This window comes from Limanda limanda, chromosome 7, assembly GCF_963576545.1.
Source record: "Limanda limanda chromosome 7, fLimLim1.1, whole genome shotgun sequence".
Lineage (NCBI taxonomy): Eukaryota > Metazoa > Chordata > Actinopteri > Pleuronectiformes > Pleuronectidae > Limanda > Limanda limanda.
The window spans coordinates 12,752,568-12,767,480 of record NC_083642.1 but is presented as its reverse complement, the minus strand read 5'-3'; the positions used below and the strand labels follow the sequence as shown (position 1 = coordinate 12,767,480).

The following is a 14,913-nucleotide window of genomic DNA, read 5'->3' as shown; positions in this document are numbered from 1 at the left end:
TGGAATCAGCAACACAGTTCGGAAACAAGACCGGGGAACCGCTGCGCTAAGAAACGATTACATCAGCATTTTGACCCGCTGGGTGTCACTTTATTTAGATCTGTTAGTTGCCATGGTTCAGTGTGTGGTACGCAAGCTAACATGTCAACAGAGACACGTGGACTTCTTCTTCCCAAATGGGGTAGACTTCTCTGAGCTCGTCTTCTGTTGCGCCACCTATGGGTTTGGCGGGGAATTGTTTTTAGACGGATAGTCGTCGGAGAAGTAAAAATCAAAAAGACACTTTGTCTTCCGCTGAGACCTCTCCGAGAAACGGATACGTAGAAGTATATAAGAGCCTTTAACCCCAGAAGACAAGATTGGAGGAAATTGCACCACAGTGATTCCTGGTGGCTCAGATGTCCCGATTTCTCAGAGACTGGTACCTGGTAACTCTAGGAGATGAAGGTCATTATAAATCTGCCATTAGAAAATCACCAACGGAAATCTTGGCAGGTCACATGATACGCATAAGCCGAGATAATGCATACTATAGTATGATTATAACATTTTTCATCACAGAATCCTTAATTCTACACGAAAGTTTGAGTTTAAAGCACTGTTTTCAAGCATCAGTTTTCTCTTTATATTTCATGTGCTTTGATGTTTTGTTCTTTTCTATTTTATTTTTTGTGGCGGTGAGAGTGGCCGAAGGTTTCAAACACACAAACACCTTGTTAGATCATGTCTTCTTTCTACTTTAACTCCAAATGACATTACAGTGTAAAAGCAAGGCAATGAGATGTATCTTGAAATCCGAGCACTTAGTGTGATAGTGAATAAACATGTAAAAGATATTTCTGAATTTGTGTGGTTATTTGACCCGTTTATAGAGAAGATGACATCTGGTGTAGCTCTGTAATGAAACTGTCAGACGTATGTTTCCTGTCTGACCTGCTTCAGGCTCTTCAGAAGTTTCATAATAAAGCATATCTGCAAACAACCTGAATCAGCTTAACGCCGACCTGACAACTTTCAATGAAACCCCCGATGAGACTGGATGATTAACAACAGGATGCATGATCTCTTCCGGATTGATTGAATAAATTCACCTATACTTATTTTATGTATTCATAAGGGCATTGGATGAATAGTAAACTAGTCACAAATATGCTTTGACTTCCTCTTGTGTCGTATGCAAGACTTTTAATGTAATTGATGTTAAAAAGTTCCACTATCCAGTCGTCAGGTTCGAGCGACATGTTACTATAAGAGTTTTGAACCGTCCTTCCTGAGAAGAGCGGATACATCAGTATGTGCAACGCTAAAGGATGTGGTCAGGTCTGAGATGAGGAAGAAGTGCGCGGAAGAACTTTTACGAGCTCCCTGCAAACAAGTCGCTGTACCTAACTGCAACAGGAAAGAGCTGAGTCAAACGTTGGATTATCTTTACATTACATAAAAGTTTTTAAATTTGAGACTGTTGCCTAGATCCTGTGAAGATGCAGTGAGGACAAAGAAAAGATGGAAGTGGAGGACACTGGTGAAGCGAGGACTTCCTGGTATGATTTCTGACATTCATCTTTAAATGTTAACACTGTGGGGTGCCGAGTACCGTGTGTTACTCCCGAGAACTGACTGAGATCAACAGTATAAACTTAAATTTGTTAGAGGCATGGAAGGTATTTGAAGTTGGCGTCATGGTGTTGAAATGTGACTTTTGATATTTACGTTATCTCATTGATAGCTAAATCAATGAGAGCAAAATCTTAACCTGTAATATTCAATAATGTACCCAGGGCACAAAGTAAAATCTGACAAATTCACAAGTGTAGCCCAAAGTATCATTATTGCATTCAGCTACTATGGTGTTTCTTTCTTTTATCTCACGGTAAATTACATAACTGTGGTCGAGGTTGTTTGCTTTGTGCTCATTAACACCTTCTTTGCCCTTTTTAGGTATGTGGCACCAGCAGAGACGCACTCCATCCTCTGTGACCATGCTGGGGTATGACACACTACCTGTCTTATTACTCTCTCCTGTCTCAAACATCTCTTAACTCTCTCCTAAAACTTAAGAACTCACTTCCACTGTTAATCTCTGCTGTTTAGAAGAAGAGAAAACAAGACCCGGCTCCTGCTCCTGTGATCAGGATCACAGAGGTGAGGATGGTGATCTGACATTAAACTCTGAGCTGCGCTGCCTCTTCACTTTCCTGTGTCTCTCTGCAAGTACAGCGGAAGTTAGTCAACCTTACCTTTGTGACCGCAGAGCTGCGTGCAGAGCTGCATGCAGAGCTGGGTGCAGAGCTGATGTTCAGCGGTGCAGCCACAGCGTCTCTCTCTCTGCATGCACAGATCTTTAAATCCTGTTGATATCACTCACGTCTTGTGCCATTTCAGCCAATCGGGATTTTTACACTTTTCAAATTGACCTGTTTTGCTTTTTATCGTTATTGTTCATACATTCCAAAAAACATTTTCATTGCAGATAAATCAACACATCTCACATAGACAAAACACTGAATGTACAGCTGATATGGTTTGTGTAAAAAAAAACTCAAAAACCTGGCTGACATCTTGTCTTTTACTACAGAGGCACAGTTTCAGCCTTATTCCTCTTTGAAAGTCACACAGGAAGTGAGAGATCTGCACCCTGAAATCTCTCACTCCTCTCAGCGTTTTTTTCTGGTTCCATGCTACTGAACCCACCTCGTCTTTCTCCAACTCATTCTGTTCCTTCACCAGGATGAAGAGGAGGAGGAGGATGGTGAAACGATTTCAGACCACATGAAGGATTCAGAGGTGCAGGTGTGTTTTGTTTGAACTCATTTAATGGGCAGCCGGCATTGTTATTAATCAAAGATCCAGTCTGGTTAGGGTTAGATGTTTTATCGGTGATGTCATTACAGGAGCCCAGTAATAAAAGGGTCAAACCTGTGGTGAAGTCCAACAGTCTAACAGGTGTCATAACACCGTCCAAGACCCCTGCGCTGAAACGGATCGGACAGTCCATCTCGGTAACAAACACAAAACTCATTTCTTCTCTTAAAAAAAAAAAGAGCAATCAATGACATGTGCGTGGAGACATTCATCCACTGTGCTCTCTCCACAGCGGTCCATCAGTTTCCGTACAGAGGCTCGACCTTTGCCCCCGGCTCCCATGCGCCCTCGCACAAAGGCTTCGTCATTTCCACGCCGCCGCAACAGCCAGTGCTGGAGTGACACCGTGGAGAGTCATGACCTCACCGCCAAGGAGATCAAACGCCAGGAGGTGCGTCGGGGGGGGGGGGGCAGCTAGAACTGGCCTTTCTGCTTGTGTGTTCAATAAGCATGTGGGTTTGGACTGGAAGGGTATGTGGGTCAAGCTGTGGGGCTGCGGTGTCAGCGTGGGCGGGGAGACTCCCGTTCGTTTCTGTGAAGCAGCTCTTCACAGAGATTATGAAAGAGGATGTGAGCTGGCAACAGAGGCTTAACTTCCTTCATTGAACAATCAGCTGCCACAGCTCGGGTTGTTCATCTGTGTGTATTCTAATTCATGCCATTGTGCGTGTGTGTGTGTGTGTGTGTGTGTGTGTGTGTGTGTGTGTGTGTGTGTTTGCATCCACATTGTTTGTGTCTGGTTAAAACATTTGAAGTGGTTCCTTTCTCTTCCTGTAGGTGATCTATGAGCTGACTCAGGGAGAGAGACAACTTATTGAGGACCTCAGTCTGGTAAAGAAGGTACACCACCCACCCCCCCTCACCACCTCTCTGCTGAGCTGAGGCAGTTTATCCAATCACGTTCCTTTTTCTCAATTTGGGGACAACGCAGCAGCACACACAGTCTAACTCAAAACTCCATAATCCTACACAGACTGCTGCACATACTTCATATTGCGTATTGCAAAGATTTTGGACAAATTGCTGATTACACAACTTGTGTCTTTATATTGCACATTTATAGAAACATTCATTTCTATTTTTATCTTATTTTTTCTGGATTCTGTTTCTATTGTCTTCTCTTTTCTTCTCTTAACACCTCCCTCTTAGTAGAATACATTGAATATATTTCACCCGCTCCCCCCCCTTCTCTCCTAACCTCAAATACTTTATTTCACGTGTCTCTGTACCTGACTTTACTCTCTCCTCACCTGCGCCTCCTCCTCTCCGTGTGCTGCAAGGTGTACTATGAGCCCATGTTGAAGCTGGACATCATGACAGAGAGCGAGCTCGGACAGATCTTTGGTACTCTGGACTCTCTCATTCCTCTCCATGAAGGTAAAGCATCGCTCTGCACCGCTCATCTCCTGTGACCTCAGTCTCCACTCGTGCCTTAGCAGAACCTTTTCCAATAACACAGGTTGGGCTGTGCAATAGCTTGATATAATCGTTGGCTGACTTTCAGTGGAATCATAATTGCATCTTATACCAGTTCGGTGGTAGATCTAGGATTCTTCTGAATCAGGGGCCATGATTTTACTGTCAACAACATTGTTGAGGCAAGTGTGTCAAGCCACACAAGGAAATAGGTCATTCAATCATTTGTGGTTACAGGCTCACCACACAACCTTGTTTCTTTTTTTTTACGCTATGACGTTCGATGAGTTAAATGTGATGTTTTTTGTGTCAGTCTGTCTTTGACCAGTGGCTTTCAGTTATCACAGATGGGTAAGTTTCTGTTTCTGTGTCATGTTAGATTTTCTGAGTCGTCTCGAGCGGCTGAGGGGATCAGAGAAAACCGTCGGACAAGTGGGACCTACTCTGTTGAACTGGGTGAGTATCTCCATGGAGACCACGGCGCGAGGAGAAGAGAAGGTGGCACAACCCGTCTTCACTCTCTCCAGTTCCTGTATCTTCTAACCACAGAGCTCAGTCTGTGTGAATCTCTGCTTTCATCTGACTTTGAATTTCTTGCCTCACTGCCGCCCCCCCCCCCCCCCCCCCCACCCACCCCACCCTTCCCCTCCCCTCTGCAGTTTCCTTGCCTGGAGGCCTATGTTACATACTGCTGTAACCAAGTGGGGGCCAAAGCCCTGTTGGACCAGAAGAAGCACGAGAAGAGAGTGGAGCACTTCCTGCGCTTGTGCCAGGAGTCTTCGTTCAGCAGGAAGCTGGACCTGTGGAACTTCCTGGATCTCCCTCGAAGCCGTCTGGTCAAATACCCACTGCTGCTGAAAGAGATACAGAAGTGCACACCTCCAGACCACCCTGATGAGGACACACTGCCTGATGCTGTGAGTATGCACTCGCACAATACATGAATATTATTTAAGAGCATTTATAAATCAAACATCAACCCCTTAGACAGAGGGTTCAGAATTCACTCATTTCCAGGGCAATACCAAATACATTACCCAGTACTTTAAATGTAATTTATATCCACATTTTTAGTTTATGTGTGCAGAGTCTGGTCTTTTAGATTTTATTTGATTTTAATCTTTGATGGAGCATGAACACTAACATTTGATTATACGGTGATTATAACACACAAATACAAATAATTAAATTCTTAAACTGTCCTCCATGTGTGCAAACTAAATATCAATCAGTATCAGTATAAATGTTGGACATTAAGGCTTTTTAGACAGTGGCTGAAGTAGGAGTAGCATACCCAGTGTTATTTCTCCAAATTGGGAAATCCATCCGTCTGCAAGTGTGGGAAGAACAAAGATTTGCTCCCAGCCAATATTTTCTTTCTAAAATCTGCACTTCTTGGCACATTGTCAACTCCGTATGGCAGCAAGAGGAAACGGTTTTCTGATACTCAAGATTCAGACAGTGATATTGTGATTTGCCGTAAGTAATGTGATGTCTGTTCAGATCCAACGGAGACTTTTCATTTCAACACAGAATGTCTCTACTTGGTGTTGATAGTGTCTCAACCCTTTGTTCCGCCCAGATGGATCTTATCCACGGTATCGTGGCCGAGGTGGACAAGAAGACAGGCGAGGCTGAGTGTCAGTTCTACAGACGAGGTCTCAGCTACCTTGATGAGAGCCAGAGACTCCCAGAGATCCAGCAGTCCCGCTTCCTCTACTGCCACGGAGAGCTCAAGAACAACAAGGGCCAGGTAGAAGCTCCATTATGTTTCCACTCTTCATGGAGTGGTTCTCCTGGGGATGTTTGATTTGTTCATCATTATTGCATTACCCTGTATTATTGAAAATGCACTCTGTATCAACTTGATGTCGTAATTTTCTAATTAATATTTAATATGTATACAAATTATGATCATAATATCTTAAAGGTCCAGTGTGTACGCTTCAGGTGAAAGGGATCTTTTGGCAGAAATTGAATATATAATAACTTGTATAATGGGTCCTTTGTATTTAAATGATTTATATTTACATCTGGAGCAGACCCTCTCTACGGAGGCCTCCATGCTTTTTTCCAATTGCCCAAATTGGACAAACTAAACACCTTTTGAGTTGTTATGAGAACTGAAGACCACCACAGGTCCTCTTTCATGTTAGGAAGGGGAGGGTGAGGTGAGGGGTGTTCAGCTGCAACATGCAACCTCGCCACTAGATGTCACTGAATTCTACACACTGAAACTTTAATAACAGGTGATTTCAATTTGACTTTCCTGATGTATGATTGGATATGGTGGTAATTAATCTCATAAATCTGTATCTCATTTGTTTCCCTCTGTCAGCGGCTGCATGTATTCCTGTTTGAACTGGCTCTGGTGCTGAGCAGACCGGCGGAGGACAAAGATGGAGGTCAGGTGTTCAATGTGTACAGACAGCCTCTGACCAATGCTTTGTTAAATCTGGAAGAGATCCCAGACGGGGAGGCTGCTGGAGCAGGAACCTTCAGAGGAGCCTTTACTGGGGGGAACGATAAAGGTACAGAACATAGGACACATAACATCCATCAGCCAAAACATGTTTTCCCTCAACCTTTCCTCAATTCGATTTCCTTCCGTCTCCCTCTCTCGTGTCCTAGTGAAGAACTGTTTCCGTGTGAGCAGCAGAGGGCGCTCCAAGGTCAACCCCTACAGCCTGCAGGCCAACGACTCCTTCAGCAGGCAGCAGTGGATCACGTGCCTGCGCCAGGCCATCATCCAGTCCCGGGACAGGACCTCCCAGCACAGACAGTCGCAGCTCTCCCCTCACGCCGACCTCGCCCTGTATCACATAGCTGAGCTCAGCCTCAACTCGGGCTCAGACATGATAGACCACACCAGTCGCTGACTGTCAGACTGATCAGCAGGATGCCTGTGGGCGTCTCTGTCCATGTGTACATTGAAATGAGAGGAAATAAAAGGGACTGCCTGCGAAAGATGAATGTGCTTAGACACACGCATAGAATTTCCAAGTTGGATTTATTTTAACTGGTGTTTTATCTGATGGATTGTGGTGATGCGTTATGTACAGCTTTTGAACAGTAAATGTGAATGTAAAATGTTTTAAATTTTTTTTTAATAAACTGACACTTTAAGTTGTGTGGAGGTCCCCGTGCAAAAGTACACAAAGAAAAGTCTAAGAATAGCCAACAGGATCACCAGAGAAAAGATTAGAGATGATTATCCTCCTTCTCTCCCCCACTTCTCTCTCTCCCTCTCTCCTGCTGACACTGGTGATAGGGCAGGAGAGACATAGACTTTTAGCTGAAGCCTACGGACACAGTGAAACAGTAGACGTCCCCTTATGCATTTTTAACAGCTCAGCAGGTGATGGGAACTGTTTGGTTGGGACAGTATGTCCACAGATAGAGTGACCAAGCGATCAGGTGAGTCCAAACTGCTCCGTTTGCTTCCTAATTTTATTCTATTTGCTGTAGGCGTCATGTGAAAACTAATATTTTCAGGATTTTACTCTCGACCTGCACTAAACTGCAACATAGAGCAGAGATGTGGCTTTGATACGATTGAGAACCTACCTTGATCATGAGCATGAGTCTTAAATAACTTAGAAAATCTGCCATGTGCCTTCAGTATGATTTGTTGGTATCTGTATTCACTGAGGTCAGTTTGTGACGTTTCCAAACTGCTCTGCTCTGCACGCTGAAATTACAAGAGAGAATTGTGAGCCTGAGTGGATCCACTCGAACTATTCCAGATGAGGATTTAACCTTAAAAGAAGGAATCCTGCTCTCTCACCCTAAGTTGCCAATGGTCTCCTTCGTCATTGTTCAGGAAGGAAAGGAAAACACGTGATCATATGTTATTCATTTAAAAAAAAAAAGGGGACTGCCGCTCTTTCAGAGTTCTACGATCACGACCTGCTCACCTTTGACCCTGCAAGTGAAGGTGGTGCATCTCACTCCATCTGAGCTGCAAAACAATCTGCGTGCAATTCTTTCGCATCTGCCCCAGGATCCCTTTTGGGTGGACACGTGTGAGGATAACCGGTAAACAAGGATGCCTGGATCCAGTGGGGTCAACGTGGAGGGGTCGTGTGAGGCCCTGTGTCGAACCCTGGTGTCTCAGAACGGCCATCAGAGAGAGACGGCAGACATCTCCCAGTCCGTCCTCTACACCTCCCTGATGGGCTTGCTTCTGGTCGCTGACAACGAGGTGTGCAGAACACACACAATACAGTAGAAAACCCTTGGCTCTAACTGTCAAGTGTGGAAAGCCTTGAACGATTGTTCTCAGTGTGGAATTATGAAACATTCACACAGTAAAATAATGTAACAGAGTTAACGGAGGGTACATATGAGCATGCACGTGTTTTAGCACCTGTCAGCACTCCTTGGTCACTAATAGGATGAACGCTTGAGGCTGACCTCCTTTTAGCCTCTCTTGTTATGCTAATGGATAAGTAGGCTAAATCTGTCCTACCAATAGTACACATTCCCTGACATAACAGTGTTAAAGCGGACAGACATGACTAAGGTGTACAGACACAGCCAGGGGACACACATTCAGACAGTTCATGTTTTGGCTTTTTTTGTCGACAAATTCATATACAACTAGAATAGAGTATAATACTTCCACCAAGGCCGCACTGGGCCACACAAAATCAAACACACGAGATCCATTAATTATTTCATGGGAAAGGGTGAAAATGTTTTTTTAAAAATGCCTTATCACACAATGTTGAGTTAAGGGGGAAAAAATCAACGATCTTCGGCTAAATGTTTTGAGTTCTATCTTGACTAATTCCACATGTGTCCACCAAGTTCTGTGGTAATCCGTCCAGCAGCTTTTTTCATAATTCTGCTACAGATCAAATAAACACAGATGAAAGCATAACCTCCCTAATGATAAATATATATATATATGCTTTCAGACGTACCTGGTGTGTATTGTGATATTTCTATTTTCCAGAAAGAGAAGGTCACCTTAGGAAGTGGAAGGATCGGTCTTAGAAACATAGGAAACACAGTAAGTGTTGACGCATGATGAATCCCCCCTAAAGTATTACAGTACCGCCATATTTGCCTGAATACATTTTTGAAGCATCATCCTCACCTTCTGCCTTTACTTTTTCCCTGACTCAGTGTTTCCTGAATGCAGTCGTCCAGTGTTTGTCTCACACATGTGGCCTCAGGGACTACTGCCTCCGCAAGTCCCACAGGCAAGAGAAGTTCTCCAAAGAGGAGGCGATGCTCATGGAGGGTGGGTTCCTGTCGCTTCAAGCTCTCTCCTGATCTTCCTGCTTTCATGCAATATATTTTTTTTTTGCCATTTTCTCACCGCTCTTTGTCTTCCAGCTTTCTCTGAGTTGCTGTCAGGCCTTTGGAATGCAAATGAAGAAGACACAGTTGTAAATCCACGACAGTTTTACAATATTTTCAAAGAAGCGGTGCCTTATTTCAGTGGATACAGGTGAGAATGTTAATGAGTTGTTTTTCTTTTTCTCAAGGTTAACTTCCTTAAGTTAAGTTTTGTGGAGGCAACATAACTTCAGTGCATGCAAACACAAACTACTTTTTATATTTATGAAGGTAAAGTCCATTCGGTAACTATTTATATTCCTAAATATAACTTATTTTCTTCATCCATGAAATCGATGAGAATGTTGAAAAATCTCACAATGTTAAAGTAAAATCCTGGATCCACCATGTCCTCACCAAAAATGTATTTAGTACTTCAGATTTTGAATAATCTTGCCACAAACAAACCAACCAACAAACCAACTAACAGACAGGGGATCAAATAATACCTCCTTTGCGGTGGTAACTAGCTTTTTATTTATATATATGTGTATAGGGATGCTTTCACAGTTGAGACTTTCATAGAAGTAGCTGCCTGCAACGGTGACCTTATGAAATCTCTCGGTGTTTGACTCATGCAGTCAACAGGATGCTCAGGAGTTTCTCAGGTTCCTGTTGGACAAACTTCACACAGAAATCAACCGCAGGCCGTACGTTCGACGTGCAGGAAAGGACTCCGAACAAAAATATGCCAGAATTAGGTGTGTGTGTGTTTATACTAGAAAGATTCTATCATCAAAAACTAAAATGTCCTTTTTGTGAACACTTTTTGTGTTGTTTTTTTTATTCCCATCGTCTCTTAACCTCTTATTAGACTTTCAGAAGAGGCAGTTGCCATGTGGAAGACACACTTAGAGAGAGATGACAGCAGGATAGTAGGTGAGGAGAGAAATCTTTCATCTATCACTAATATGGTTTAAATCTACCACAGATATGTCTTGACACTTTCCACCTCACCCTGCCGACAGACCTGTTCTCGGGCCAGCTGCGGAGCTCGCTGCACTGCTCGGTGTGTTCGCACTACTCCAACACCTTCGATGTGTTCTGTGATCTGTCGCTGCCCATCCCCAAGAGGAGCATTGCCGGAGTGGTCACGCTGAAGGAGTGCCTGGATCTCTTCTCTCAGGAGGAGAAACTGGACAAGGAGAATTCACCAGTAAGTCGACGCAGAGACAGAAAAAACACTAAGACTGTGATAGATCAGTGGGTCAAAGCTAAGATGAAGAGGCATCACCGATTACATTATTGTTCTCATTTGTCTACTCTGCTGCTCAAATACAAAAAAGATTAGCCGAGGCTACCTTTGTTTAAATCTTTCTGTTACTATTTACAAAATCAAAACATTGTGGTAAAGTGGAAAATGAACATGAAATACAACAATCAATGTTGGCAGGGGGAGGAAGGAAGGAAGCAATTTAAAAAAGGTCATTGTCAGACCGGGAGAAAGGGCCTCCACATGGGCTGCTAGTCACAGCCCAGGTCTGACAGCTGAAGCTCGACCCAGGGAGGCTACTGCAGCTCCCAGACCACATTAAAAGGACAAGACTCTAGTGGAGGAGTGCAGAAGTCAAGGGTGGGCTGGAGGGGCTCAGGGGGCCGGTCTCTGCATCGCACACTTCTCCTGGGAATCCGAGGGTTGCAAAAGAGAAGAGCCACCAAGAACATCACAGAAGCTGCAGAGAAAGCTTCAAGGTGGCTGTGGATCAGGAGAACCATGGCGCAGTGAGCACACACACTAACCAGGGACTGATCCCCCCCCCCCGGCTGGGGCGCCCATGTGAGGATGTATGACGATCGAAGACCCGAAATACCCCGTGACCCTTGGTTCATTACTGATGATGTGTCCAAGTGGCATGAGCTGGTTTTTTATTAAGGAACGAAAAAATATTAACCTTTGGTCTGAGAATTGATTTAAAAAAGGATCAGGCACAAACAAAGACTTTGTCATGAACACACAAGTATTTACGTCATAGTTAGGTAAGCAAAGTATTTTCCCGTGGGGCAGATGAGTCATAACTACTTCAGTCAGTTTCTTTGTAAGCCACTGAAACCTCAGATCCAGTTTGTAACTATTTCTCTCCAAGATTAAAAAATTTAAATAAAATGACAAATTAATCATTAACAAACAAATTTAAATCTATTGTTATTCAGAGATTACGACTCAAAATTGAAATTCTGTTCCATCAAATATAGATACCTGACAGTAGAAACCTCAACAAACAAACTTGCAGCTGTCGTCACATTGTGACTCACCTGTTGTTAAATTCTGATTGCTGCATACTAGACATACTAGTTTAACCACACCCACCTCGCACCGATCAAAATGACACAGACCAAACAATAGAAACTTTCCTGTGACACCAAAACTGTTTCATCCTTGGCAGTAGATTCCAACCATTTAGGACCTCATCGATGTATGAAAGTAATTTTTAATAGAATCATATTGTTGTGTTAAATGTTTGTGTGTTTCTTGTGTGTTTCAGATGTGTGAGAGGTGTAACAGGCGTACAGAGTGCACCAAGCGACTGTCCATCCAGAGGTTTCCCCAGGTTATTGTGATCCGTATCCTTGGCAGCAACTCTTACCACTACTCGTATTATGTGTGAGTGGTTATCATGTAGGACGTTGTGATGATGCTTAACAGCCTCGGCTCAGATCTGAATCGTTTTACCACTTCCCGGTGGTCTATCAGTAAAAGCACAGTATACGTCTCTTTCCCACTCACTAACTTGGACCTCAGACCCTACGGACCCGTCGACTGTGGTAACTCTAACAAACTTTTTTCTCTATTTATTCAGATTTATCACATTTACTCATATTCTTTTTATATTCATATGCATGTTTTCGTCAATGTTTGTTAGTGTGTGTCCTTTATTTATTTTGAGAATGCAGTGAAAAGTTGAAAAATGTGCAGGAGAGGTTATAAGAGAGGGTTGTTTGCTTTATTTTGATAACTGACAGTTAAGTTAAAACAATAGACGTGTAGGATTTGCAAAGCAAATTGAATACCATGGAATGATACCATTTAATTTATTGAACCATTCTTCAGATTAAAGTATCAACCAGAGAAAAAAACAAGAGTCGTCTCCTTCTACTTGTAAATTCACTGAAAAATGTAAATTCATAATATTAAACTAACATGGGACGCACATCCAAAATGAAAATGAATTCCTCAGAAGTATTGTAACTGGCTTTCATGTTGTTTTCTCCTTATAAAGATGAGCAGTTTAATAAAACCCATTAGTTAAATAAAACCCATTAGTGCAAATGTTGGCTTGGAGATGTTGGGTAAACATGACCTGTCCCCCAAGAGGCATCGCTGAACTAATTAGCTGATTTCTCTCTCATTGCATGGGTTAAGGTCCCTTGGTGCTGTTTAAATTCACAGTTAAATTAATATTTTAAATCTGTAAAATAATATTCATTAGGGATCTTATAGTTCGTTTGTAAGCCTGCACTGGAAATTAGCTTTGTCCGTAAGTCCCTATCAGAGTCCAAATTCCTCTGCCTGATAAAACCTGAGCTCCTCACAGCTGCATCCGCAGTTATCCGCAGTCAGCATCTTATGAAAGGTGGAAGCTGAATTATTATTTTTAGGTCATTTAAAACAGCGATGTTTCTTCTTTCCCAGTCATCAGAGTAAACTACACTCCCTGCGTATTATTTTCAAATATTTCCAGAGGTCGGATTTATCTTTCAGGTTGAGCTGTGCACTGACTTCATTGTTCTGTCAGTAACAAGGTCACCTATATTTATAATATCACCTGACAACCAGAAATACCTTCTTCTTCTTATTATTTTATCGCTGAGTTATTCCAAGGTGAAGAATATAACTACATGTACTTTGAAATATTTAATAAGTTAAGTCCAGATATTCTTTGAGTGCTGTAAAATTAGATGAGCCCCTTTAGAGCCAGGCGTATTCAGATATGGTGTGTTTTATGATTGAGCCTCAATTGGACTGAGAGGGGCAGTAAGTTCTTTGTTTTTATATATCTATGTATAGTTATATTCCCATCCATACTAACTGATTACTCTCATCAATCCAACGTTTTACCATTACGATATGGTGCAGCTTGCTCAGGGACAACAAACCGTTACTTGTTGTATAAAGTTTTCGACACTTGATAGTTGGCTTGTTCCCTTACCGTTAATAATCTTTTATCATTTGTTTGTATTGTTTTAAAATGACCAGTTGCATCATTGAACTATGAGGCAATCACTATTGATGCATCATGGTTGTGATGAACAGAATGAGTAAGTCACTATATCCACACATGCTCCCACAGGCCCAGTTCTGTATGATCTATATGCAATATGTAACCACACTGGGACGGTGAACATGGGACACTACACAGCCTGCTGCTCAGATGGAAATGGTTGGTGCTTCTACAATGACTCCAGGTAAAACTTGCTCCTCCATCCAGATCATTACGGTGCCCTAACTGCATATCCTGTACAAACTTGGAGCTTTTTGTCAAAGTTAATCTCCACTTTTTCACCAACAGTGTGACTCCAGTGTCAGAGAACCAGCTTCAGACCAATCAAGCCTATGTGCTGTTCTACCAGCGCAGCAACAGCTCCGCCGCCATCAGGAAATAGGCCTCAGACTGGCTGAGTCGTGCAGCCAATCAGAGCGACTTTACCTCCAGTGTCCATAGAAACAAATAAAGGCAGCTGTATCTCTGGCATCTGTGAACTTCTAAATCTCAGTGATGCATGCCCTAGAATAAACTCTGATGAAGAGGAGAAGGAGGAAAAGGAGGAGGAAGAGGAGAGAGGCTGTGTCCACTGTACAGCCGATGCTTTTAAAGTGTCAGCGCAGATAGACTGTAGCCTGAAGAGTTTCTGTGCCCCAGCTCTCAGGCAGCAGTGCACAGCTGTGTGCATACACATGCTCCTAATGTAAAATGAATATGATTTATGCTTGCTACCATAAACATCTCCCCCCAAATCCAAAATTGTTTGGCTATATTTTTTTATCTAAATCTCCTAGATGGACAGCTTACCCTGATAGTTTAAAATATTAAAATGAGCTATATTTTCCTCTTCAAATGCATTATATTTTTCATGGATGTATTCATATGTATATTTTATATTTTTTACGTTTGTGTCTACTAATCAAATACATTTACACAAATATTATGTAAATATTTGTACATATTGTATTTATTGGATTACTGATTTTTTTAAAGTCAATTAAAGAGCAATGAAAAAGACTTGTTGATTGTTGATTGTTGATTGTTGATTGTTGATTGTTGTGTCGTGGTTTTCGGTGTTAGAAGA

The 14,913-nt window shown here is 42.5% G+C and overlaps 2 protein-coding genes across 3 annotated transcripts; both read left to right on the top strand.

Annotated features, from left to right (window-relative positions):
• Window positions 1-1,354: 1,354 nt before the first annotated feature.
• arhgef3l (Rho guanine nucleotide exchange factor (GEF) 3, like) lies at window positions 1,355-7,391 on the top strand. Of its 2 annotated transcripts, none has more exons than XM_061074414.1 (13): window positions 1,355-1,541; window positions 1,939-1,987; window positions 2,092-2,142; window positions 2,728-2,784; window positions 2,892-2,999; window positions 3,095-3,253; window positions 3,640-3,702; window positions 4,143-4,239; window positions 4,658-4,734; window positions 4,938-5,195; window positions 5,861-6,031; window positions 6,617-6,809; window positions 6,910-7,391. In XM_061074414.1, exons 1-13 carry the CDS (start codon window positions 1,504-1,506, stop codon window positions 7,155-7,157), a joined length of 1,569 nt encoding a protein of 522 aa, XP_060930397.1. In that variant the 5' UTR covers window positions 1,355-1,503; the 3' UTR covers window positions 7,158-7,391. The 2 variants fall into 2 exon arrangements, with proteins under 2 accessions (XP_060930397.1, XP_060930396.1); XM_061074413.1 differs by having other exon boundaries at window positions 2,728-2,790.
• Window positions 7,392-8,326: 935 nt separating this feature from the next.
• Window positions 8,327-14,229, top strand: usp21 (ubiquitin specific peptidase 21). The gene is made up of 11 exons (XM_061074600.1): window positions 8,327-8,482; window positions 9,239-9,295; window positions 9,412-9,529; window positions 9,625-9,739; window positions 10,209-10,328; window positions 10,442-10,506; window positions 10,596-10,783; window positions 12,111-12,189; window positions 12,283-12,390; window positions 13,917-14,031; window positions 14,136-14,229. Exons 1-11 carry the CDS (start codon window positions 8,327-8,329, stop codon window positions 14,227-14,229), a joined length of 1,215 nt encoding a protein of 404 aa, XP_060930583.1.
• Window positions 14,230-14,913: the final 684 nt, after the last annotated feature.

Coding starts and splice junctions, on each gene's coding strand:
- arhgef3l (XM_061074413.1), top strand. CDS start 1,504: ATGGAAGTGGAGGACACTGGTGAAGCGAGGACTTCCTG. Junction 1,542..1,938: donor GGTGAAGCGAGGACTTCCTG/GTATGATTTCTG, acceptor TGCCCTTTTTAG/GTATGTGGCACCAGCAGAGA. Junction 5,196..5,860: donor AGGACACACTGCCTGATGCT/GTGAGTATGCAC, acceptor TGTTCCGCCCAG/ATGGATCTTATCCACGGTAT.
- usp21 (XM_061074600.1), top strand. CDS start 8,327: ATGCCTGGATCCAGTGGGGTCAACGTGGAGGGGTCGTGTGAGGCCCTG. Junction 9,296..9,411: donor TTAGAAACATAGGAAACACA/GTAAGTGTTGAC, acceptor TCCCTGACTCAG/TGTTTCCTGAATGCAGTCGT. Junction 14,032..14,135: donor TGCTTCTACAATGACTCCAG/GTAAAACTTGCT, acceptor TTTCACCAACAG/TGTGACTCCAGTGTCAGAGA.